At 47.2% G+C, this 25,851-nt stretch overlaps 1 protein-coding gene across 4 annotated transcripts in view; it reads left to right on the top strand.

Annotated features, from left to right (window-relative positions):
• The first annotated feature begins 16,576 nt into the window (after positions 1–16,576).
• The window catches only part of LOC139264579 (shugoshin 1-like), a 35,951-nt gene continuing 26,676 nt past the window's right edge, over positions 16,577–25,851 (top strand). Inside the window, exons 1-4 of one of the 4 annotated variants that reach the window (XM_070881285.1) lie at positions 17,170–17,457; positions 23,206–23,397; positions 25,394–25,563; positions 25,650–25,840. In XM_070881285.1, the coding sequence (XP_070737386.1) occupies positions 25,416–25,563; positions 25,650–25,840 (339 nt within the window). In that variant the 5' untranslated portion in view covers positions 17,170–17,457; positions 23,206–23,397; positions 25,394–25,415. Of the gene's footprint in view, positions 16,689–17,169; positions 17,458–21,910; positions 23,398–25,393; positions 25,564–25,649; positions 25,841–25,851 lie in introns of those variants that run through there. The other 3 variants (XM_070881282.1, XM_070881283.1, XM_070881284.1) reach the window with 3 other exon arrangements.

Below are 25,851 nucleotides of genomic sequence, written 5' to 3'. Positions count from 1 at the left end.
TGATTTCCCTTGATAGCCACGGTTGAGCCACCTTCCCTTTTTTCTTTTTACGCCAGACAGGAATGTACAATTGTTGTAATTCATCCATGCGGTCTCTAAATGTCTGCCATTGCCCATCCACAGTCAACCCCTTAAGTATCATTCGCCAATCTATTCTAGCCAATTCACGCCTCATACCTTCAAAGTTACCCTTCTTTAAGTTCTGGACCATGGTCTCTGAATTAACTGTTTCATTCTCGATCCTAATGCAGAATTCCACCATATTATGGTCACTCTTCCCCAAGGGGCCTCGCACAATGAGATTGCTAATTAATCCTCTCTCATTACACAACACCCAGTCTAAGATGGCCTCCCCCCTAGTTGGTTCCTCGACATATTGGTCTAGAAAACATCCCTTATGCACTCCAAGAATTCCTCCTCCACCGTATTGCTTCCAGTTTGGCTAGCCCAATCTATGTGCATATTAAAGTCACCCATTATAACTGCTGCACCTTTATTGCATGTACCCCTAATTTCCTGTTTGATGCCCTCCCCAACATCACTACTACTGTTTGGAGGTCTGTATACAACTCCCACTAACGTTTTTTGCCCTTTGGTGTTCTGCAGCTCTACCCATATAGATTCCACATCATCCAAGCTAATGTCTTTCCTAACTATGCATTAATCTCCTCTTTAACCAGCAATGCTACCCCACCTCCTTTTCCTTTTATTCTATCCTTCCTGAATGTTGAATACCCCTGGATGTTGAGTTCCCAGCCCTGATCATCCTGGAGCCACGTCTCCGTAATCCCAATCACATCATATTTGTTAACATCTATTTGCACAGTTAATTCATCCACCTTATTGTGGTTACTCCTTGCATTAAGACACAAAGCCTTCAGGCTTGTTTTTTTAACACCCTTTGTCCTTTTAGAAATTTGCTGTACAGTGGCCCTTTTTGTTCTTTGCCTTGGGTTTCTCTGCCCTCCACTTTTCCTCATGTCCTTTCTGTCTTTTGCTTTTGCCTCCTTTTTGTCTCCCTCTGTCTCCCTGCATTGGTTCCCATCCCCCTGCCATATTAGTTTAACTCCTCCCCAACAGCACTAGCAAACACTCCCCCTAGGACATTGGTTCCGGTCCTGCCCAGGTGCAGACCGTCTGGTTTGTACTGGTCCCACCTCCCCCAGAACCGGTCCCAATGCCCCAGAAATTTGAATCCCTCCCTGCTGCACCACTGCTCAAGCCACGTATTCATCTGCGCTATCCTGCGATTCCTACTCTGACTATCACGTGGCACTGGTAGCAATCCCGAGATTACTACTTTTGAGGTCCTACTTTTTAATTTAGCTCCTAGCTCCTTAAATTCGTTTCGTAGGACCTCATCCCTTTTTTTACCTATGTCGTTGGTACCAATGTGCACCACGACAACTGGCTGTTCTCCCTCCCATTTCAGAATGTCCTGCACCCGCTCCGAGATATCCTTGACCCTTGCACCAGGGAGGCAACATACCATCCTGGAGTCTCGGTTGCGGCCGCAGAAACGCCTATCTATTCCCCTCACCATTGAATCCCCTATCACTATCGCGCTCCCACTCTTTTTCCTGCCCTCCTGTGCAGCAGAGCCAGCCACGGTGCCATGAACTTGGCTGCTGCTGCCCTCCCTTGATGAGTCATCCCACCCAATAGTACTCAAAGCGGTGTATCTGTTTTGCAGGGGGATGACCACAGGGGACCCCTGCACTATCTTTCTTGCACTGCTCTTCCTGCTGGTCTTCCATTCCCTATCTGGCTGTGGACCCTTCTCCTGCGGTAAGACCAACTCACTACACGTGATACTCACGTAATTCTCAGCATCGTGGATGCTCCAGAGTGAATCCACCCTCAGCTCCAATTCCACAACGCGGACCGTCAAGAGCTTGAGGCGGATACACTTCCCGCAGATGTAGTCGTCAGAGACACCAGAAGTGTCCCCGAGTTCCCACATGGTACAGGAGGAGCATATCACGTGATCGAGCTCTCCTGCCATGCCTTAATCCTTAGATACCCTTAAATTGGTAATAACAATGTTACAGTTCACTTACTGATATAAAAAAGAAAAAGAAAAGCTATTCACCAATCACCGGCCAATCACTTACCCCATTGGCTGTGACGTCACTTTTTGATTCCTTTCTACTTCTATTTTGCTTTCTCTCCCGCTGTAGCTGCACTGGTATGCCTTTTTGGGCCGCTCCGACGCTGCTTCCACCTCTCGCCAACTGTCGCTGGTACTCGAGCTCCCACTAGGCCTTTATAGGCCGCTCCGACGCTGCTCCCACCTCTCGCCAACTGCTGCTGGTACTCGAGCTCCTGCTGGGCCTTTATAGGCCGATCCGACGCTGCTCCCACCTCTCGCCAACTGCCGCTGGTACTCGAGCTCCCGCTGGGCCTTTATAGGCCGCTCCGACGCTGCTCCCACCTCTCGCCAACTGCTGCTGGTACTCGAGCTCCCGCTGGGCCTTTATAGGCCGCTCCGACGCTGCTCCCACCTCTTCAGCCTGTGAGGCCTCCTTATATACAGGGGATATGCCCTCTGGTGGTTAGACATGGTAATTACAGGTTTACATACATAACAACACTCCCTCCCCCCCCCCCAAAAGTCAATAGTGTAACTATTTACAATGTGAGTCGATCTGGGGCCTTCCTTTCCCTGGTTGATCGTCTCGGTGCAAATGCTGGTGTTGGTGAGTTGTTTGTTGGGCCTTTGAGGGCTACTGCGCAGCTGGCCTTGCTGGACTGCTGGGGGTGATGGGTTCTGCTTCGTGCTCAACCACTGGGTCGGTTGCCACTTGTGTGTGAGTGTTGGAGGGTAGAAAAAGGTAGAGTCTATTGTGGGTTGGTCTGAATAGTCCATAAATCTAAGTTTGGTTTGATCCAAGTGTTTTCTGCAGGTGAGTCCATTTGCAAGTTTGACCACAAACACCCTACTCCCCTCTTTGGCCAAAACAGTGCCAGTAATCCACTTGGGATCTTGTCCATAGTTCAACACAAATACAGGATCACTTATTTCAATTTCGCGTGATACATTTGTGCGATCATAATATGTATTCTGTTGAAGCCGCCTGTCTCTACCTGTTCGTGTAGATCAGGGTGGACTAACGACAGCCTTGTCTTAAGTGTCCTTTTCATGAGCAGTTCAGTGGGAGGGACCCCGGTGAGCGAGTGGGGTCTTGTGCGGTAACTAAGCAGGACTCGGGATAAGCGAGTCTGCAGTGAGCCTTCAGTTACCCTTTTCAAGCTCTGCTTGATTGTTTGAATTACTCGTTCTGCCTGACCGTTGGACGCTGGCTTAAACGGGGCAGACGTGACATGTTTGACCCCAGTGCGGGTCATGAATTCCTTGAATTCGGCACTGGTAAAGCACGGCCAATTGTCACTTACAAGGACATCAGGCAGGCCGTGAGTGGCAAACATGGCCCGTAGGCTTTCAATGGTGCAGCAGACATGCTTGCCGACATTATCACACATTCAATCCACTTGGAGTATGCAGCTACAATCACTAAAAACATTTTTTCCAAGAATGGGCCTGCTTAGTCGACATGAACCCTAGACCACGGTTTGGAGGGCCAAGGCCATAAACTTAGTGGCGCCTCCCTGGGTGCATTGCTTAACTGGGAACATGTATTACATTTGTGCACACGGGACTCTAAGTCTGCATCGATACCGGGCCACCACACGTGGGATCTAGCTATCACTTTCATCATTACAATGCCTGGGTGGGTACTTTGGAGATCACTAATGAAAGTGTCCCTGCCCTTTTTTGGCACAACTACCCGATTACCCCATAGGAGGCAGTCTACCTGTATAGAATTTCATCTTTGCGCCGCTGGTACGGCTTTATTTCTTCCCGCATCTCTAACGGGACACTAGACCAACTCCAGTTTTTTACTAAGGACAGTAAGGGGTCCTGGCTCGTCCAGGTTCTAATCTGTCGGGCAGTAACAGGTGATTGCTCACTCTCGAATGCTTCCATTAAAATTAACTAGATCTGCATGCTGTGCCATCTCCACCCCGGTGGTGGGCAATGGTAGCCTACCGAGAGCATCAGCACAGTTTTCTGTGCCTAGCCTGTGGCGGATGGCATAGTTGTATGCGGAGGTGGGTGGGGTGGCTTGACCCATCCACCTCCACGGAGGTGTGTGGGGGACCTGACCCATCCACCTCCATGGCACGAACCTGGTATTGCAGTACTTCCAGGAACGGTGCAGTGGCTCTAGGCCTTTTGGCTAAGAGCATTGGCGCAGAGTGATCCTTGAATGGGCCCAAGGTGACCTCTGGCGTTTGTGATTTGACAAAGAATTGGAACGATTGGCTACGAATTTCAAAAAAAAAAAAATGTGAGCGCCCATCTCTGGATGCAGGCCGATGTATTCGTATTTATCCCCTTATTTTCAGAAAAAGGGATATAAACGACTAATGGTTTGTTTCCAAATCAAATTTGAGCCCAAACAGATATTGATGCATTTTCTTTACCCCATAAACACACGCTAACGCTTCTTTTTCGATCATACTGTAGGCTCTCTTGGCTTTAGACAGACTTCTGGATGTATAAGCAACCGGTTGCAATTTTCTAAATTCACTAGCTTGTTGCAATACACACCTGACCCTGTACGACGATGCATGCTAGTACCAAACGTTTACATGGATCGTAGAACACAAGCAATTTGTTTGAACATAACAGCTTCCTAGCTTTCTCAAAGGCATTTTCTTGGCTTTTACCCCAAACCCATTCATCTCCTTTATGCAGTAAAGAGTGCAGAGATTCTAACAATGTGCTAAGACCAGGTAAGAAGTTACCAAAGTAGTTCAGGAGTACTAGAAACGACCGCAGCTCCGTCACATTCTGTGGTCTTGGTGCGTTTTTGACTGTCTCCGTCTTCGAATCGGTGGGCCTGATGCCGTCTGCCGTGATTCTTCTCCCCAGGAACTCCACTTCAGGTGCGAGGAAAATGCACTTCGAGCGTTTTAGCCTGAGCCCCACACGATTAAGCCGACTAAGAACCTCCTCCAGGTTCTGCAGGTGCTCGACGGTGTCCCGACCTGTAACCAAGAAATCGTCCTGGAATACCACGGTACGCGGGACCGACTTCAGCAAGCTTTCCATGTTCATCTGGAATATCGCCGCGGCCGATCGAATCCCAAACGGGCATCTGTTATAAACTAAAAGACCTTTGTGCATGTTGATGCAGGTGAGGCCTTTTGAAGATTCCTCCAGCTCTTGCGTCATGTAGGCCGAGGTCAAGTCCAGCTTCGTGAACGTTTTCCCTCCCGCCAGCATTGCAAATAGGTCATCTGCCTTTGGTAGCGGGTATTGATCCTGCAGTGAGAAATGATTGATAGTTACTTTGTAATCACCGCAGAGTCTGACGGTGCCGTCTCCCTTGAGGACTGGAACAATCGGACTGGCCCATTCATTGAATTCGATCGGCGAAATGATGTCCTCTCGTTGCAGCCTGTCCAGCTCGATCTCCACCCCCTCTCTCATCATGCAAGGTACCGCTCTCACCTTGTGATGGATGGGTCATGCCCCCGGAATCAAATGGATCTGCACTTTTGCTCCTTGGAACTTCCCAATGCCTGGTTCGAACAGGGTGGGGAACTTGCTTAGGACCTGGGCACATGAGGTGTCGTCGACGGACGAAAGTGCTTGGATGTCGTCCCAGTTCCAGCGTATCTTTCCCAGCCAGCTCCTGCTGAACAGCGTGGGGCCATTGCCCGGTACCACCCAGAGTGGTAAATCGTGCACCGTTCCATCCTAGGAGACCTTTACGGTAGCACTGCCAATTATGGGAATCAGTTCCTTTTGTGTACGTTCTAAGTTTGGTACAAATGGGAATCAGGACTGGCCTTGAAGCCTTGTTGCACCACAACTTATTGAAAGTCTTTTTACTCATTATGGACTGGCTTGCGCCCATGTCCAGCTCCATGGACACTGGGAGTCCATTTAATTCAACCGTCAGCATTGTCGGGGGATACTTTGTGGTAAATGTGTGCACCCCATATACCTCTGCCTCCTCGGTCTGAGGCTCTGGTTCGTCATGATTCACAGTGGATCTGTCCTCCTCTGCAACATGGTGGTTTGCAGGATTAGCAGCTCACCTGCACATACGTTGGAGGTGTCCCATTGTTCCACAGGCCTTGCAAACATATCCTTTGAAGCGGCATGAATGGAATCGATGATCACCCCTGCAGCGCCAATAAGGTGTTAATTGCCTTGTATTCACCATGCTTGATGGCGGACTCTGAGTCGTCTGCGGACATGCAGCTACAGGCATGTAAGTCCTGCCATGTACATTTCGATTTGAAAACAATGTTACTTTGCTCACAGTACTTGCAGCAGCACTAGTGTGCTGGGAAATTTGTTTCGTATTGTCACTGGTGGAGATAATGGCTTTACTCAAGGTTGGGGTCTCTACAATCAAAAGTTTGTGAAGTATTACTTCATGGCCAATGCCAAGTATAAAGAAGTTCCTGAGCATGTGCTCCAAGTGTCCTTCAAATTCGCAATGTCCTGCAAGGCGCCTTAGCTCGGCGACGTAGCTCGCCACTTCCTAGCCTTCAGACCTCTTGTACGTGTAGAACTGATACCTCGCCAACAGAACACTTTCCTTCGGGTTTAGATGCTCAAGGACCAGTGTGCACAACTCATCGTACGACTTGTCTGTGGGTTTTGTTGGAGCGAGCAGGTTTTTCATGAGGCCATACGTTGGTGCCCCGCAAACGGTGAGGAGGATCGCCCTTCATTTGGCAGCATTCCCTTCTCCTTCCAGCTCATTGGCCACGAAGTATTGGTCAAGTCGCTCCACGAAGGTTTCCCAATCATCTCCCTCTGAAAATTTCTCCAGGATGCCCACAGTTCTCTGCATTGTTGCGTTGGGGTTCGTCATCTGTATCTCATCGCCAGTTGTTATGTCTTGGATAAAGAATCAGACTAGATACTGCAAGCTCAAAGTAAGTGTGACTGTATTCCTTTATTACAGATTTCAGAGTGCCTCTCCAGCCTGTGAGGCCTCCTTATATACAGGTGCTCCCAAGGGATTGAGGGATCCCTTGGGACTCCAGCAGATAAGCCCTCTGGTGGTTAGACATGGTAATTACACGTTTACACACATAACATTCGATAAAGTGTACATATAAGGTTACTGCACAAGTTAAGAGCTCATGGGATTGGTGGTAATATATTAGCATGGATAGAGGATTGACTAACTAACAGAAAACAGAGAGTTGTGATTAAAGGGTAATTTTCAGGTTGGCAAACTGTAACTAGTGGGGTGCCGCAGGGATCGGTGCTGGGGCCTCAACTATTTACAATCTCTATTAATGACTTGGATGAAGGGACCGGGTGTAATGTAGTCAAATTTGCTGATGATACAAAGATAGGTGGGAAAGCAAGTTGTGAGGAGGACACAAATAATCTGCAAAGGGATATAGAAGGCTAAGTGAGTGGGCAAATATTTGGCAGATGAAGTATAATGTGGGAAAATAAGAGGTTATCCACTTTGGTAGGAAAAATAAAAAAGCTAATTATTATTTAAATGGGGAGAAATTACAAAATGCTGAGTTACAGAAGGATCTGGGGATCCTTGTACATGAAACACAAAAAGTTAGTATGCAGGTACAGCAAGTCATTGGAAGGCAAATGAAATGTTGGCCTTTATTGCATGGGGGATGGAGTATAAAAGTAGGGAAGTCCTGCTGCAACTGTACAGAGCATTGGTGAGACCACACCTGGAGTACTGCATGCAATTTTGGTCTCCTTATTTAAGGAGGGATAAACCTGCATTGGAGGCAGTTCAAAGAAGGTTCATGTGATTGATTCCTCAGATGAAGGAGTTGTCTTATGAAGAAAGGTTGAGCCTATACTCACTGGAGCTTAGAAACATTTAAGATTCTGAGAGGGCTTGAATCATCATCGTAGGCAGTCCCTTGAAATCGAGGAAAACTTGCTACCACACTAAAAGTGAGTTCTCAGGTGGCTATACAGTCCAATACGGGAATTACAGTCTCTGCCACAGGTGGGGCAGACAACGGTTGAAGGAAAGGGTGGGTGGGGAGCCTGCATTACCGCACGCTCCTTCCGCTGTCTGCGCTTGATTTCTGCATGCTCTTGGCGATGACACTCAAGGTGCTCAGTGCCCTCCCGGATGCTCTTCCTCCATTTTGGGTAGTCTTGGGCCAGGGATGTTGCACTTTACCAAGGAGGCTTTATGGGTGTCCTTGAAACGTTTCTATTGTGTTCCAAACACAGATGAGACTGCACACAGTGAGGGTAAAGTAACAGTGTCCTCAGTCTTTATTAAGACACTCCAGAGTGAGGAACAGGCCTTAGGGGCCGGCTTATATACAGTGCTCCCAAGGGATGCTGGGATCCCTTGGGACTTCAGGGATGCACTCCCTGGTGGCGGAACATGGGAGTGCATGCTTTACAGATACACAACATCACTCCCTGCCAAAGTCAAAGTGAAAACTATTTACAAGGTGAGGTGGTCGGTAATCTTTCTTTCCCTGGTGGACTGCCTCGGTACAAATGTCTGTTCTGGTGTGTTGGCTGTGCCCTCGCTGGGCTGGCGTGTTGTTGGCCCTGCAGGGCTGCTGGGTGAGCCTGGCCTTGTTGAGCGTGATGGGTTCAATTTCCTGGTCTGGGGGTGGTGTGGTTGATCCTTTGGGTGTGTGTTGTCGGCTTGAAAAAGGTGGTGTTTGCTGTGGGTTGTTCAGGGCAGTCTGTGAACGGGAGCTTCGTTTGGTCCAGGTGCTTTCTGCAAATTTGTCCATTGTCTAGTTTGACTACAAACACCCTACTCCCTTTTTTAGCTATTGCCATGCCCGCGATCCACTTGGGACCATGTCCATAATTTAACAAATACACAAGGTCATTCAGATCAATTTCCCATGACACAGTGGTGCGACCATCGTTTACATTTTGTTGCTGCCGCCTGCTCTCTACCTGATCATGCAGGTTGGGGTGAACCAGCGAGAGTCTGGTTTTAAGTGTCCTTTTGCATGAGTAGCTCAGCCGGGGGCACCCCTGTGAGCGAGTGGGGTCTCGTGCGGTAGCTGAGCAGTACTCGGGACAGGCGGGTTTGGAGTGAGCCTTCTGTGACTCGTTTAAGGCTCTGTTTGATGGTTTGTACTGCCCGCTCTGCCTGCCATTGGAGGCTGGTTTAAACGGGGCCGAGGTGACATGTTTGATCCCATTGCGGGTCATGAATTCTTTAAATTCGGCATTGGTGAAACATGGCCCGTTGTCACTGACCAGTATGTCAGGCAGGCCGTGGGTGGCAAACATGGCCCTCAGACTTTCAATGGTGGCGGTGACGGTGCTTCCCAACATTATTTCACATTCAATCCATTTTGAAAAAGCATCCACCACCACCAGGAACATTTTACCGAGAAATGGGCCCTCATAGTCGACATGGATCCTCGACCATGGTCTGGAGGACCAGGACCACAAACTTAGTGGTGCCTCTCTGGGCGCGTTGCTCAACTGAACACACACGCTGCATTGCCATACACAGGATGATACCGGGCCACCACACATGGGATCTGGCTATCGCTTTCATCATTACTATACCCGGGTGTGTGCTGTGGAGATCCGAGATGAACGTCTCCCTGCCCTTTTTGGGTAGCACTACGCGGTTACCCCACAACAGACAGTCTGCCTGAATGGACAGCTCGTCCTTTCGCCGCTGGAACGACTTGATTAGCTCTTGCATTTCAACGGGGATGCTGGCCCAGTTCCCATGCAGTACACAGTTTTTTATTAGGAACAGCAGAGAATCTTGGCTGGTCCAAGTCCTAATCTGGCGGGCCATGACAGGTGATTTATCATTTTCAAATGCTTCCATGACCATCAACAAGTCTGCGGGCTGCGCCACCATCAACAAGTTTGCAGGCTGTGCTATTTCCACCCCCGTGGTGGGCAATGGTAGCCGACTGAGAGCATCTACACAATTCTCGGTGCCTGGCCTGTGGCGGATGGTATAGTTATACGCTGATAGCATGAGTGCCCACCTTTGTACGTGGGCTGAGCATTAGCTGAGACAGGGATATGAGGGGCTTGTGTTCGGTTTCCAGCTCAATTTGAGGCCAAACAGGTACTGATGCATTTTCTATACCCCGAACACACACGCTAATGCAGCTTTTTCAATCATGCTGTCGGCCCTCTTGGCCTTAGACAAGCTCCTGGAGGCATAGGCGACAGGTTGCAACTTCCCCGCAACGTTAGCTTGTTGTAATACAAACCCGACTCCGTACGACGACGCATCACATGCTAGCACAAGTCTTTTACATGGGTTATACAAGCAGCTTGTTGGAGCATAAAATGTTTCTGGCTTTCTCAAAAACAATTACTTGATTTTTTTCCCATACCCAGTTCTCACCTTTACGCAATAACACGCATTCCTGATAGCCTCTGTCTTGGTGTCTGTGGGCCGAATGCCGTCCGCCGCAATCTTTTTCCCCCAAAACTCCACTTCTGTTGCCATGAAGACACATTTCGACCTCATCAGCCGCAGCCCTACGCGATCCAGTCTCTGGAGGACCTCCTCCAGGATTTGTAGGTGCTCGACGGTGTCCCAACTTGTGACCAATATGTTGTCCTGAAAAACCACCGTGCGTGGTACTGACGTGAGTAGGCTCTCCATGTTTCTCTGGAACATCGTTGCAGCCGACCGAATTCCAAACGGGCATCTGTTGTAGATGAACAGTCCTTTGTGCGTGTTGATGCAGGCGAGGCCCTTCGAAGACTCCTCCAGCTCCTGCGACATGTAGGCTGAAGTCAAGTCGAGCTTGGTGAACGTCTTGCCTCCTGCCAGCGTTGCAAATAGGTCGTCTGCCTTAGGTAGCAGGTATTGGTCTTGTAGCGAGAAACGATTAATAGTTACTTTATAATCGCCGCAAATCCTGACCGTGCCATCACTTTTGAGTACTGGAACAATCGGGCTGGCCCACTCGCTGAACTCCACTGGGGAGATGATACCCTCGCGTTGCAAGCCTGTCCAGCTCGATTTCCACTCTCTCTCTCATCATGTGAGATACCGCTCGTGCCTTGTGGTGAATGGGTCGTGCCTCTGGGACCAAATGGATCTGCACTTTCACCCCGGAAAAGTTTCCAATGCCTGGCTCAAAAAGGGAAGGAAATTTGTTGGGAACCTGGGTACATGAGGCCTCATCGACATGTGATGGCGCTCAGATGTCATCCCAGTTCCAGCGGATTTTGCCTAGCCAGCTCCTTCCAAGCAGTGTGGAGCCATCGCCCGGGACAATCCAGAGTGGCAATTCGTGCACCGTGCCCTCGTGGGTGACCTTGACCATGGCACTGCTCAGGACAGTGATGAGCTCTTTGGTGTATGTTCTCAGTTTCGTGTGGATGGGGCTCAGGGCTGGTCTGAGTGCCTTGTTGCACGACAGTCTCTCAACCATCTTCTTACTCATGATGGATTGGCTAGCGCCAGTGTCCAGTTCCATGGCTATAGGAAAGCCATTCAATTTTACATTTAGCATTATAGGTGGACATTTCATTGAAAATGTGTGCACCCCGTGTACTTCAGCATCTGCCTCTTCTCTCTGGGGCTCAAAATTGCTTTGATTTACCATGGACCGATCTTCCTCTGCCACATGGTGGTTAGGAGGTTTTGCAGAGCTTGCAGCTCGCCTGCAAGCTCGTTGGAGGTGCCCCATTGTTCCAGTGCTCTTGCAAACATATCCTTTGAAGTGGCATGAATAGTCTGAATGGAAGCCTCCACAACACGAACAAGGTGTGAATTGCCTTGCATTCATCCTTTGTTGCGGACTCTGAGTCATCTGGGTCACCTGAAGCCTGCTGGTAGTTGCAGACTCATGGTTTCTGCCCTGTACATTTCTGCTCGCAAACACAGTTCCAGCTAATTTATGAACATTGCTAGCTCGACGACGTAACTCCCCACTTCCTGACCTTCAGATTGTTGGCACGTGTAGAACCGATACCTCACCATCAGCACGCTCTCCCTCAGGTTAAGATGCTCCCGAACCAGTGTACACAGCTCCTCATACGACTTATCTGTGGGTTTCACCGGAGCCAGAAGATTCTTCATGAGGCTGTAGGTCGGTGCCCCGCAGACCGTGAGGAGGACCGCTCTCCTTTTTGCAGCGCTTCCTTCTCCGTCCAGCTCGTTGGCTACAAAGTACTGGACTAGCCGTTCGACATAGGCATCCCAGTCCTCACCCTCCGAGAACTTCTCCAGGATGCCCACAGTTTGCTGCATCTTTGCGCTGGATTCGTATACTCGTTGCCAGTTATTGTGTTCCTAACACAAATGAGACTGCACACAGGGAGGTTAAAGTAATAGTGACCTCAGTCTTTATTAAGACACTCCAGAGTGAGGAACAGGCCTTAGGGGCCGGCTTATATACAGTGCTCCCAAGGGATGCTGGGATCCCTTCAGACTTCAGGGGATGCGCTCCCTGGTGGTGGAAAATGGGAGTGCATGCTTTACAGATACACAACAGTTTCCTCTACCCACTTGGGGCTTGCTTGCTGTGTAGGAGTCCCGAGTAGAGCGCTTGCTTAAGGAATCTCGTGTCGGGCATGCGGATGATGTGGCCCGCCCAACTAAGCTGGTCGAGTGTGGTCAGTGCTTTGATGCTGGGAATGTTGGCCTGAGTGCGAACACTGACTTTGGTGCGTCTATCCTCCCAAGGCTTTGCAGAATCTTGAGGAGGCAGCGTTGGTGGTACTTCTCCAGCGCTTTGAGATGTCTGCTGTAAATGGTCCACGTCTCAGAGCCATGTAGGAGGGCGGGTATCACTACTGCCCTGTAGACCATAAGCTTGGTGTCAGATTTGAAGTCCTGGTCTTCAAACACATTCTCTTCCTCAGGCGACCAAAGGCTGCACTGACACACTGGAGGAGGTGTTGGACCTTGTCCTTGATGTCTGCCCTAGCTGATAGTAGGCTGCCTACAGGGTTGATAGAGAGAGGATGTTTCTCCTCGTGGAGGAATCTAGAACTAGGTGGCATAGTTTCAGAATAAGGGGCGCCCATTTAAAATGGAAATGAGGAGGAATTTCTTCTCTCAGAAAATCATGAATCTTTGGAATGCTCTACCTCAGAGAACTGTGGAGGCTGGGTCAATGAATATATTTAAGGTGGAGATAGACAGATTTTTGAACGATAATCGAGTCGAGGGTTATGGGAAGCGGGCAGGGAAGTGGAGTTGACGCCAAGATCTGATCAGCCATGACCTTATTGAATGACGGAGCAGGCTTAAGTGGACAAATGGTCTACTCCTGCTCCTATTTCTTATGTTGTTATTTAAATCTCCTCTGCACCCTCACAATGGACTTGATGTCCTTCCTAAAGTGCCCTGACTTGGACACAATACTCCAGCAGGGGCCTAACCAGTGATTTATAAACGTTAGCATACCTTCCTTGCTTTTGTATTTTTTAAAATCCTCAGCAATAATTAAAAGCTGAAGGAATGAGATACCACATTTGCAAAAGCTAATGTTTAGTGCCAAAGAAGTTGTTTGGCAGTAAATAAGACTTACTACACCGTTAAATGGATACTTATCCCTAACTTTTTTGGTGAGTTTAGTCCATACCTATAAGGCAAGTACAGGAACGTCACATCGTTCAATACATTTGAATGGAGAGCCAGATGATGAGATGCCGTTTTTGCGCAGCTTTTGGGGAGTGGGCAGGGAAGTGGAGCTAAGTCCATGATCAGATCAGCCATGATCTTATTAAATGGCAGAGCAGGCTCGAGGGGCCAAATGGCCTACTCCGGCTCCTATTTTTTATGTTCTTATGAGTAGGACATCTCGGACAGCAACTTCCTATTTCCACGTTTAACTGCACATGTGTGGTTGCCGGAAGTTGCTGCCCAATTTGCACATAAATAACAATATGCGCTGTTAGAGTCACCATTATTTTTACAGCAAAATCTGGCCCATAATGTTTAACCTGCTCTGTGAATCAAAAATATCTATGGCCAGGAGACATAATTTTAAAAGGGCTAAATTCAATGAAATGAGGGAACGACTAAAATAAATAAACTGGGGAAGGCTGTTCATCCACACTTCAGTACAAGAAACGTGAAACAACTTTAAAGGTATTATATGCTGAGCAAGCAGGATAAACGCTTTCTCAAAACCAACAAACTCCAACTCAGGAAATGTGACCCTAAATGGATGAACACACAAAAGTGAGATAAGGAGGAGAAATGACTTGTCCAAAAACCTGCAGGAAGCAGGAAAAAGAGGCTCACTGGGATGAATATAAGAAATACAGAAACATGTTAAAAGGGTGATCAGAGGTGCAAAGAAACCTGGAAAATAGAAAAGCAGCAAAGAGTAAGCATAACAGTAAAACAAAATCAGTGCTACAACAGTAAAAAGCCAGTCAGAGAAGAGGTGAAAACCATAAACGTGCAAATGAGCTTGAAAGTGAAGATGAGCACAAAATAGTAGATATTTTAATTACAACTTACTCCAGTATTTAATAGGGAAAACATAAGCAGCACACCCTCTCCAAACAAAAACATCCCAAGTATAATCACTGGGCAGGTACCAGATTGGAAACAGGTTAAGGGAATGCCCATCGTCAAAAAGATTGACAAAGCAGACACAGGCAACTATAGATCCAGTCGTCTTACTTCCATTCAGGTGTAAACTTCAGGAGAATCATCTATACACCAATAACCTTGTTGACAACACAGATTCAGAAGGGGATGGTCCTGCCTGACCAACCATTTCTACTTCTCTGAGAATGCGACAACCCAAGTGGACTTTGAGATACCCTATGACGTGGAGTACCTTGCAAAATAGTCAAATTTGCAGTTTGCCAAAATATGCCAAAATAGGAAGGGGAGTGAACTCATTGAATGGCGGTGCAGGCTCGAAGGGCCGAATGGCCTACTCCTGCACCTATTTTCTATGTTTCTATGTTTCTAAGAGAAGGTAGGTTTAAAATTACAGAATGAGTTGTACAAAATATACAATACAATGGTAGATCAAATCACTACACAACAGGAAAGCTGTCCACTTGAAAACTGAAAATGGCCTGATACACACACACACACACACACACACAAAAGAATTCCTAAGAAGTTAGTGTCAGCCATGGCTCAGTTAGCAGCACTGTCCCTTTGGAGTCATAAGATTGTGGGTTCAAGTCCCACTCCAGAGACTTGAGCATAAAAATCTAAGTTGACACTCCAGTGCAGTGCTGACTGCTCTCTCTGGTGGATGCAAAAGATCCCATAGCACTATTTCAAAGAGGAGCAGGAGATTTATCCCGGGTGTGCTGGCCAATATTTATCCCTCAATCAACAAAAGAAAAGCTGATTATTTGGTCATTATCACATTGCTGTTTGTGAGAGCTTGCTGTGTGAAAATTGGCTGCCGCGTTTCCTACATTAATGGCGGAGGAGCGTCAAGAGATCGTGGCGGAAGTGCAGCAAATGAGGATGCGGGGCCCAGAACAGCCGAGGGCCCAGGGGCAGCACGGGCCAGCTCACACTGCGATATGTGTATGCACTAGGTCCGTGCAGCAGAGCAGGTCTCCAGTGGTCTGGTTTACCCTTGCCTGTGTCGTGGCTGATGTGCAGTGGTCACCACATGTTAAAAAAATCCATGCACAGGCATCTTACATCCTTGGAGTTCAGGACTGGAATATTGGGTCCTCTATTGAAACATCTGTGAACTCATCCCTTTTGGTGTGGAGGCAAGTCATCCTCGTTCGAGGGACCGCCTATGATATCAAATGCACACGTGTAAAGTGCTACACATAGAAAAGAAAAATAGGTGACATGCATACTCCATGAATGATGTTTAAATAACTAAGAATGACACTGAAAGTGACGTGGGACTCTTTGTAGTCTCAACAATAAATTTGCACAAATAATGCAGAGCAGCAACCAACAATGCCAACTACATAGCCAAACAGTAGAATACAAATCAGAGGTAATGATCAAACTCTGGTCAGACCCCTGCACCTTGACTACTGCATCCAGTTCTACTACTGGAGATGATGCAAAGAGACAGAAGGCTGATTTCCAGTATCAGAGGTCCGGATTATGAAAATAGGACTTTTCAATTTGGAAAGGAGGCATCTAAAGGTGATGTTATAGAGCACAACATATTACTTTAGTTTAAACTGTGGGAGTAGGAGGGGATACAAGTTCAAACTAATAAAAAATAACTTTAGGATTGATACCCGGAAATCCTTCTTCAGCATGCGGAATAAACTTCCAGATAGAGTAGTAGAGGAAAAGACCCTGGAATCATTTTTAAAACTATTTGAAATTATAATGAGGGACCTTCAGATCCATCTGGATGGACGAATGGAGATGGGCTGAATGTCCGCCTCTGCTCCCCCTCCCTACACTGATTCAATTCTCGCCCTCCAACTCTGCTTGACCTGAATAGTGCGGGGTGCAATGTGACAAGAGATCTACATACCCGCACTCGGCCATTGACTGAGCTGCGCTGAGACTGAACGTGTTCTGGCTGGTGCGCTGCATGACGTCACGTATTCCACCGGTTGGTGGTCACGTGCTCGATTCATTGGGAGCCAATCAGCTTTTAGGTGGCGGAGTTTGAATCGATTGTTTGGAATCTGGCAATTGAGCACATCTCGAGGCGGTTGCGAGTGAGTGAGCGAGCCCAGAGGTTCAGACCCGAGCTCGGAGCAGGTAGGGCGGGGGAATAGGTCCGCGCTGGCTGATTCTCTCTTTCTCTCACCCCCACCCCATCAGCGGCCTCCTCTCGCGACCGCTGCCACCGGCGCGACGACTTCACAAACAACAACAGCGGTTGCGGCGGTGTGACTGCCGCCGAATCGCACAGGCCCCAAACCGAATTTTTTTGACCGATCCAATGCAATCCTGGGAAAAGGCCATTCATGGGCAGAGAGTTGGGCTATTTGCACAATTTTGCTCCGCGAATGCCTGTGAAATTCTTACGCCTGGTAAAAGTGTAAGAGTTTAAAAAAAATATTAATCATTTTATACATTTAAAAAAACCTGTACAATTAGGTAAGTTTATTTTAGCCCCCAAATCATGTAAATTTATTTTTCAAAATATTTAATTAAATGTCACTTTTTAATTTTTAAATATTTAATGTTTTTATTTATTTGAAGTGTAGATATATTTTTGAGGGTATACCCATTCATGCTTATGGGGTTTCCATATATACAGAATCCCCAAAAGGATGAATAGGGATTCCCTTCTTTCATTCAAAAACAGAAAACGCTGGAAACAGCAGACCAAGAGAGAAACCGGTAACGTTTCAGGTCTGAAACCTTTCATTTGTTGGGCTGGCCCACATGATCCCAAAGGCACTTGCGAACCACGTGCACCCCTGAGATACGTGGGCCTCTAGCTGCGGGTACCCGGAGAAGCCCAGGACCACAAGTCTCTATCGTCCGGGACCACAAGTCTCCGTATCACCCGAACTACCAGGTACACGGGAATTTTATTTGCAGATCGGAGGCATTACCCTGTGGGAAGCCTCCGACTGCAAATTCAGAGTCTCTATTTCTATCACTTGGGCTAGTCTCTTTGACAAGGTTCCACCCAAGAGATTAGTGTGCAAAATTAAGGCACATGGGATAAGGGGTAATGTATTGACATGGATAGAGAACTGGTTGGCAGACAGGAAGCAAAGAGTGGGAATAAACGGGTCCTTTTCAGAATGGCAGACAGTGACTAGTAGGGTGCTGCAAGGTTCAGTGCTGGGACCCCAGCTATTTACAATATATATTGATTTTAGATGAAGGAATTGAATGTAATATCTCCAAGTTTGCAGATGATACTAAGCTGGGTGGCAGTGTGAGCTGTGAGGAGTATGCTAAGAGGCTGCAAGGTGACTTGGACAGGTTAGGTGAGTGGGCAAATGCATGACAGATGCAGTATAATCTTGATAAGTGTGAGGTTATCCACTTTGGTGGCAAAAACAGGAAGGCAGATTATTATTTGAATGGTGACAGATTAGTAAAAGGGGAGGTGCAATGAGACCTGGATGTCATGGTACATCAGTCATTGAAAGTAGGCATGCAGGTACAGCAGGCAGTAAAAAAAAGCAAATGGCATGTTGGCCTTCATAGCGAGAGGATTTGAGTATCGGAGCAGGGAGGTCTTGCTGCAGTTGTACAGGGCCTTGGTGAGACCACACCTTGAGTATTGTGTACAGTTTTGGTCTCCTAACCTGAGGAAGGGCATTCTTGCTATTGAGGGAGTGCAGTGAAGGTTCACCGGACTGATTCCTGGGATGGCAGGACTGACATATGAAGAATGACTGGATCGACAAGGCTTATATTCACTGGAGTTTATAAGAATGAGAGGGGATCTCATAGAAGCATATAAAATTCTGATGGGATTGGACAGATTAGATGCAGGAAGAATGTTTCTGATGTTGGGGAAGTCCAGAACCAGGGGTCACAGTCTAAGGATAAGGGGTAAGCCATCTAGGACTGAGATGAGGAGAAACCTTTTCACCCAGAGAATTGTGAATGTATGGAATTCTCTACCACAGAAAGTTGTTGAGTCAGTTCATTGGATGTATTCAAAAGGGAGTTAGATGTAGCCCTTACGGCTAAAGGGATCAGAGGGTATGGAGAGAAGGCAGGAGTGGGGTACTGAAGTTGCATGATCAGCCATGATCCTATTGAATGGTGGTGCAGGCTTGTAGGGCTGAATTGCCTGCTCCTGCACCTATTTTCTATGTTTCTTGGGACATGGGTGGGCTACACACTTTTGCATCCTGTACTCTTCTGCACTGCTAAAATTAAATGACACTAAGGATGAGAAACAGTAAGAGATAAAACAAAGAAGGAACTTACATTTATATTAGCACTTCTCAGGATCTCAATATCCCAAAGTGGTTCACAGCTGTTGGAGCACTTTTGAAGTGTACTTACTGCTGTAGGGAGACAGGATAATGGACTGTTTCTGGTGCAGTAGAGAAACTAAGGAGATTTAATAGATGTTTTTGATAATCAATAAGGAAAGAGTATTCCCTCCTGTTAGGGAGTTAGCAATTTAAAATTGTTACTAAGAGTAAGGAGAAATTTATTTACATAGAGCAAGGAATGCTTTGCTACAGGGAATAGCTGAGCCAATGACCATTGCATATTTTAAGGGAAAAGTGAATAAGCATTTGAAGTGGAGAATGGTACAGGGCTATGGGAAGAGTGGAATCACAAAGTGCCCTTAATGTAAACAACATCCCCAAGTTGCTTCACTGATAGATGTAAGAAAACCAGATGCTGAACCAGGAAATGAGAAGTTAGTTGAGTTATCAGGCTTTGTTGAAGAGATGAATTTTGAGGAAGTTTTTAAAAAGAGAAGGTAAATGGATGGAAAAGTTTGAGGGAGTTCTGGACAATATGACCCAGACACAGAAGGTGGTCATTCGGTCTATTGTGTCTGTGTCGACTCTATGAAAGAGCTATATAATTAGTCCTACTCCCCTACTTTTTCCCCATAGCCCAGCAATTTTTTCCATTTAAGTATTTATCCAATTCCCTTTTGAAAGTTATTGCATCTGCTTTCAACATCCTTTCAGGAAGTGCATTCCAGATCATCATAACGCGCTGCATTTTTTTTTTCCTCACGTCGTCTCTGGTTCTTTTGCCAATTAACTTTAAATCTGTGTCCTGATTTCTGACCCTTCTGCCACTAGAAACAGTTTCTCCTTATTAACACTATCAAAGCCCTTCAAGATTTTGAACACCTGTCAAATCTCCCCTTGATCTTTTCTGCTGTAAGGAGAACAACTCCATTTTCTCTCGTCTTTGCACTTTAAGTGAAGTATTTCATCCCGGGTACCATTCTAATAAATCCTCTTCTGCACCCTCTTGAAGGTCTTGGGATCCTTCCTAATGAATAGTGCCCAGAATTGGAGACAATACTCCAACTTGGGTCTAATCAGTGCTTTAGAAAGCTTTAACAAACTTCCTTGCTTTTGTACTCTATGCCTTTATTTATAAAGCCAAGGATCCTGCATGCCCTTTTAACAGTCTTCTCAACTTGTCTTGCTATCTTCAAAGACTTGTGTATGTACACCCCTAGGTCTCTTTGTTCATGCATCCCCTTTAAAATTGTACCATTTAGTGTATATTGCCTCTCCTCATTTTTCCTACCAAAATGAATCACTTCATAGTTCTGTTATATTTCATCTGCCACTTGTCTGCCTATTTCACCAGTCTGTTTATGTTCTCCTGAATTCTGTTACTATCCTCCTCACTGTTTACTACCTTTTGAGTTTTGTGTCATCTGCAAACTTTGAAATTATGCCCCAATTCCAGGTCATTATAATATCAAAAAGAACAGTTGTCCGAACATGTTCCCTCTAATTTATTTTTGGGTGTGTGGCCCCTTTAAGGGGTTGTGCAACCCATTCACAGTTTCACGTACCTGCATGCAAAAAATTTAACATTGAAGAAGCCAGTCCCGGGCTGCGCAGGACTGGCAAAGGGGCAGTGGCTGTGTGGCTACGAAACGTTCCTTCTAAGCATGTGTGAAACTTTGAATGGACTGCATGGCCGTTAAAGGGACAATGTATCCAAAAACATGAGGGGGAACATTGACCCTCTTACTCTTTTTAAGTATAGACTTCAGGGTAATTCGATTGATTTTTTTAAAATGATGAAGAGATTGTGGCTATGTGGATCGATTATTTGAATTGTTGGCGAGAACAAAGGGTCATATGTATAAGTTACGTAAGGATATAACTAGGTTAGATGTCTGGAGATTTTTCTTTTTGTAGAGGGTCTTAAACTTTCATAATAAGTTGCTGGCTGATTCAGTGAGTGTGGATTTGCTGCAGATCTTAAAAAGGGAGCTTAAGTTCCTGGAGAATGCTGATATTGCATACAAAAAGTAGATGGGATGTGGGTGATGTACCTTGTTATCTCCTGGAACTGGTTTATAACTGTCCTTGAAGGTTAGAGTAGAATTTCCTGGAATCCTTTCTACTCTAAGATTCTTTTGTTCTTTTGCTTCTACCAGGGGATTACAGGGCAACTTTGGATGCGGGGCATGATTGAATGGGACAAGCTTGATGGACTAGCTGGTCTTTTTCTGTCAGTCTTTTTCATACGGTGGCTGTTGTAGAAGAAGGGTACCACGATATAGTGGGAATATCACAAACTTAGTTGTATCCAGAGGATGGAAATCAATATAACATTCAGGAGTACAGAATATTTAGAAAAGATAAAGTAAACAAAACATAATTGGTGTATCCCTATTTGTCAGGGACACCTTGAGGCAAAATAAGTTGATCTGGGAGGTAGAAAGTAACAATGAACTATTTGGGTTAGACATCTGTAATGCTAAACAAAATCAAGCTACTGTTGGGGGTATGCTATAGTTTGCTTTATTGAACAATAGAATCATAGAAATTTACAGCTCAGAACGAGGCCATTCGGCCCATTGTTTTGTGGCAGCCAAAAAAGAGCTATCCAGCCTAATTCCACTTTCCAGCTCTTGGTCCATAGCCCTGCATGCTACAGCACTTTAAGTGCATATCCAAGTACTTTTTAAATGGGCAGTGAGTTCCAGACCCCCACCATCCTCTGGGTGAAAATAAAGTTCTCCTCAACTCTCCTGTAATCCTTCTACCAATTACTTTAAATGTATGCCCCCTTGTTATTGACCACTCTGCTAAGGGAAATTGGTCCTTCCTAGCCACTCTGTCTAGGCCCCTCATAATTTTATACACCTCAATTAAGTCTCCCCTCAGCCTCCTCTTTCAAAGAAAACAACCCCAGCCAATAGGAAGGTTATGTGAGAACAGGAAAGTTATTTTGATGAGACTTCAATCAATTTAATGTAAACTGGGAGAATCCAGAGACAGAGTTGATAGGTGTAATGCGAGACTCTCCAAGCCACTTTCCATAATCATCCTGATTGCTTGAAAGCCAGAGGAGATGGCTGCAGTCTGAGCTCCCAGCAAAGCTGTTGGAGCTCGCACCAGAGGCTGCATCGCTGTGGGCTTCACTGCAGTGTTCATGGAGTGAACACTTGCCTCATGTTTGACAGCAATGTTCTGATGGTATGTGTGTAGACCATACACGTCGGAGTTGGACTTCTCTATTCACTCTGCCATTGTTCAGATGTCCACTGACAAGCAACCCAGTGCACCTAGAAGTTGCTGATGTATAGCCATCAGTCATCTATATTATGTACTATCTGCAACAGGACTAGGATGCCAGTCCTCCCTCCGATGAACTGCTTCTTTGGCCGTCCTATCCCCCAAGTGGATTGTGGTAAGCCCTATGATATGGTTTACCTTAACTTCCAAAATACTTAACATTTTTCTTCTGGGACTTTTATTTTAATGAACTCAAAGCTGTGGGGTTTCAGGGTAAACCAGTGTCAGGAGGTTTTTTAGCAAAGGATCATAAACCTTCAGAATAAGTTGCTGGCTCATTTGTGAATGTAGATTTGCTGCAGACCTTCAAATGGGAGCTCAGTGAGTTCCTGGAGGATACTGATATCATTGCGTACAAAAAGTAGGTGAGAAGTGGGTAATGTACCTTGTTATCTCCTGGAACTTGTTTATAATTGTCCTTGAAGGTTGGGGAGGAATTTCTGGGAATCCTTTTTTCTCTGAATTAGCCTCGTGTCAGCCAGTAGCTCAGTTGGTAGGTAGCACCCGCACCTCCAAGTCAGAAGGTTGTGGGTTCAAGTTTCACTCCAGAGACTTGAGCACAGAAATCTAGGCTGACACTTCAGTACTGAAGGAGTGCTGCACTGATCACATACCACGATTTCGAAGACGAGCAGGGGAGTTATCCCCAGTGTCCTGACCAATATTTAGCCCTCAATAAACATCACAAACAGATTATCTGGTTATTATCACATTGCTGTTTGTGAAAACGTGCCATTTGCAAATTGGCTGCTGCATTTCCTACATTGCAATAGTGACTATACTTCAAAAAGTACTTAATTGGCTGTAAAGCACATTGAGATGTCCAGTGGTCGTGAAAGGCATTATATAAATGCATGTCTTTCTTTCTAAGCTTTGGGTAAGGATAAGAAACTGGCTTAAGGGTCAGAAATGAGTACTCATTAGAGGAGTTATGTCAGAGTTTGGGGTTGGTTAAGTACTGAGTGGGATGCCTTTGGTTTTGGTGCTGGAACTGCTTGAAATTTACATAAATGGCCTGGATTCAGAAATCTGATGCAAAGTGGTCAAATTTGCAGATGCTGACTGAGGAGGAAGAGTGGAATAGGAAGAGACATGCTGACCGAGGAGGGAGAGTGGAATAGGAAGAGACTGCTTAGAAATTACAGAATGAGTTTTGCAGCATATTTAAGTGGGCAGAACAGTGGCACATGAAATTTTATGCAAACAAGTGTAAAGTGCTGTACATAGGAAGGAAAAATAGATGACAGGTACTCCATTAATGGTATTGAAGTAGTTAATGATGAAAGTGAAGGAGACCTACTACTAGCCTGCTCTAGCATAACAACTCCCCCCTCCCACCCCGAAACAGAAGTCTCTGTTTCCTGTGACTCTGACTTCTTCTTTAGTTCCCGTTCCTCTGCCCCACCATCCAAAAATAGATTTGCGTAAAAATAATCAATGTGATTATCTGCACAATCATTTTTGTACACTTCTGCGCAAGCGCGCAGTTGGCCCTGCCCCTTCTGCGCATGCGCATTGTCATCAAGATCCGGCCGGGCACGTGCAGTACCGCACAGTTGCAGCTCAGTGCAGCATGGGCCAGGCATTGTTTAGCTCCGTGGGTCAAGGCCTGGGAGAAGATTGGATGGAAAAGAGAGATGGGGGTAGAGATGGGAGAGGTCGGTGGGGGTGGAAAGAGAGGGGGGGAAGAGATTGGGAGATTGAAAGAGGGGGAGGAATCAGAAGATCAGGGGGAGGAAATGAGAGGTGGGAGGGAGGGGTGGAGGTCAGATTGGGGGGATGGTGGGGGGGGGGGGGGGGGGGAGAGATCGGAGGGAAGGGTGAGGGGAGTAAGAGGGGGAGAGGTCGGGGGATGGGGGTGTGTGAAGAGAGATCGGGCGATGGGTGTGTGAAGAGAGATCGGGCGATGGGTGTGTGAAGAGAGATGGGGGGATGGGGGTGTGTGAAGAGGGATAAGGGGGATGGGGGGCGTGTGAAGGGGGATGGGGGGCGTGTGAAGGGGGATGGGGGGCGTGTGAAGGGGGATGGGGGGGGGGCGTGTGAAGGGGGATGGGGGGGGGGCGTGTGAAGGGGGATGGGGGGGGCGTGTGAAGGGGGATGGGGGGGGCGTGTGAAGGGGGATGGGGGGGGCGTGTGAAGGGGGATGGGGGGGGGCGTGTGAAGGGGGATCGGGGGGGGGCGTGTGAAGGGGGATCGGGGGGGGGCGTGTGAAGGGGGATCGGGGGGGGGCGTGTGAAGGGGGATCGGGGGGGGGCGTGTGAAGGGGGATCGGGGGGGGCGTGTGAAGGGGGATCGGGGGGGGCGTGTGAAGGGGGATCGGGGGGGGCGTGTGAAGGGGGATCGGGGGGGGCGTGTGAAGGGGGATCGGGGGGGGCGTGTGAAGGGGGATCGGGGGGGGCGTGTGAAGGGGGATCGGGGGGGGCGTGTGAAGGGGGATCGGGGGGGGCGTGTGAAGGAGGATCGGGGGGGGCGTGTGAAGGAATGAAGAGAGATCGGGGGAGGCGTGTGAAGGAATGAAGAGAGATCGGGGGAGGCGTGTGAAGGAATGAAGAGAGATCGGGGGATGGGGGGGGAGCGTGTGAAGGAATGAAGAGAGATGGGGGGGGAGGAGAGGTTTGCGGGGGGGAAGGGAGACGAGAGAGATCGATTGGAGGAGGGAGGAATATCGATGGAAGGTAGGGAGTGGGGGGGGGGGGGGGGGGGGGGAGAGGAGAGAGGGAAGCCTGGGGGAGGATGTGGGTTGGGGGGGGGGGTGGGGAGAGAGGTCGGGAGCGGGGGAGGAGAGAGGAGAGAGTGATCGATAAATTGGAGGGAGGGAGTGGGGGAGGGGGAAGAGGGAAGGGAGAAGGGAGAAAAGGAGCAATCGGGGAGATTGATCGAGGGGACAGAGAGATCGATCCGCCGGGGGCGGAGAGAGATCGAGATCGAAGACACAGACATGAGGGGATGGGGACAGTGGGGGAAGAAGGTCGGGAGTTTGGGCAGGGAGAGAAGATTGGGACATCTGGGTGGGAAGGAGATGGTCAGGAACTTGGTGGGGGAGGACAGGAACTTGTTTGGGGGATGGGAGATCTTAACTTGAGAGCGGGCCCTGTCTGTTCCAAGTGAGCTCTATATTTTTAGTCCACCAAGGAAGGAGGCAGTGATAGATCTAGAGAAGCGCAAGGAGTGGTATTTTCCCATTTCATGTTTTCTTGTATCCCTATAATGCTTTTTATGTTAATGTGGTCTTACGTTGTCAAGTATAAAAGGATGAAGAAAGAAGATGGCTTTTGAAAGATGTCAAAAGATCTCTTTCCAGGAAAGTCTGGAAGCTATCAAGGAACGAATGAAGGAGAAACGGAATCAGAATCAGACTAAAATCAACAGAGTTAAGCAAACCTTGACTTCAAAAGTTAAAACCAAAGTACTAAGTAAGTGTGCATTTTTATTTCTACTGAACTTTAATTTTCAGCTTTTAACAATCATTTTCAGCTATTAATTTTTTTTAATTTAACAGGTCAGAGCTCTTTTATTAAAAATATTCAAGCAAACAACCAAAACCTAGCTCTGTCTCTCGAAGCAGAAAAAAAGAAACTGAGATTAGCATGCGATGTCATATTGTCCTTGAAACGAGAGCGGCAGGCTATGATGTTCTACATTCTCATGCTAAAGAGGAAGCTTGAAAATCATATCCCACAGCAAGTTGAGGTACATGAGCA

Source organism: Pristiophorus japonicus, chromosome 5, assembly GCF_044704955.1.
Source record: "Pristiophorus japonicus isolate sPriJap1 chromosome 5, sPriJap1.hap1, whole genome shotgun sequence".
Classification (NCBI taxonomy): domain Eukaryota; kingdom Metazoa; phylum Chordata; class Chondrichthyes; family Pristiophoridae; genus Pristiophorus; species Pristiophorus japonicus.
This window is presented reverse-complemented; position numbering and strand designations above follow the sequence as displayed.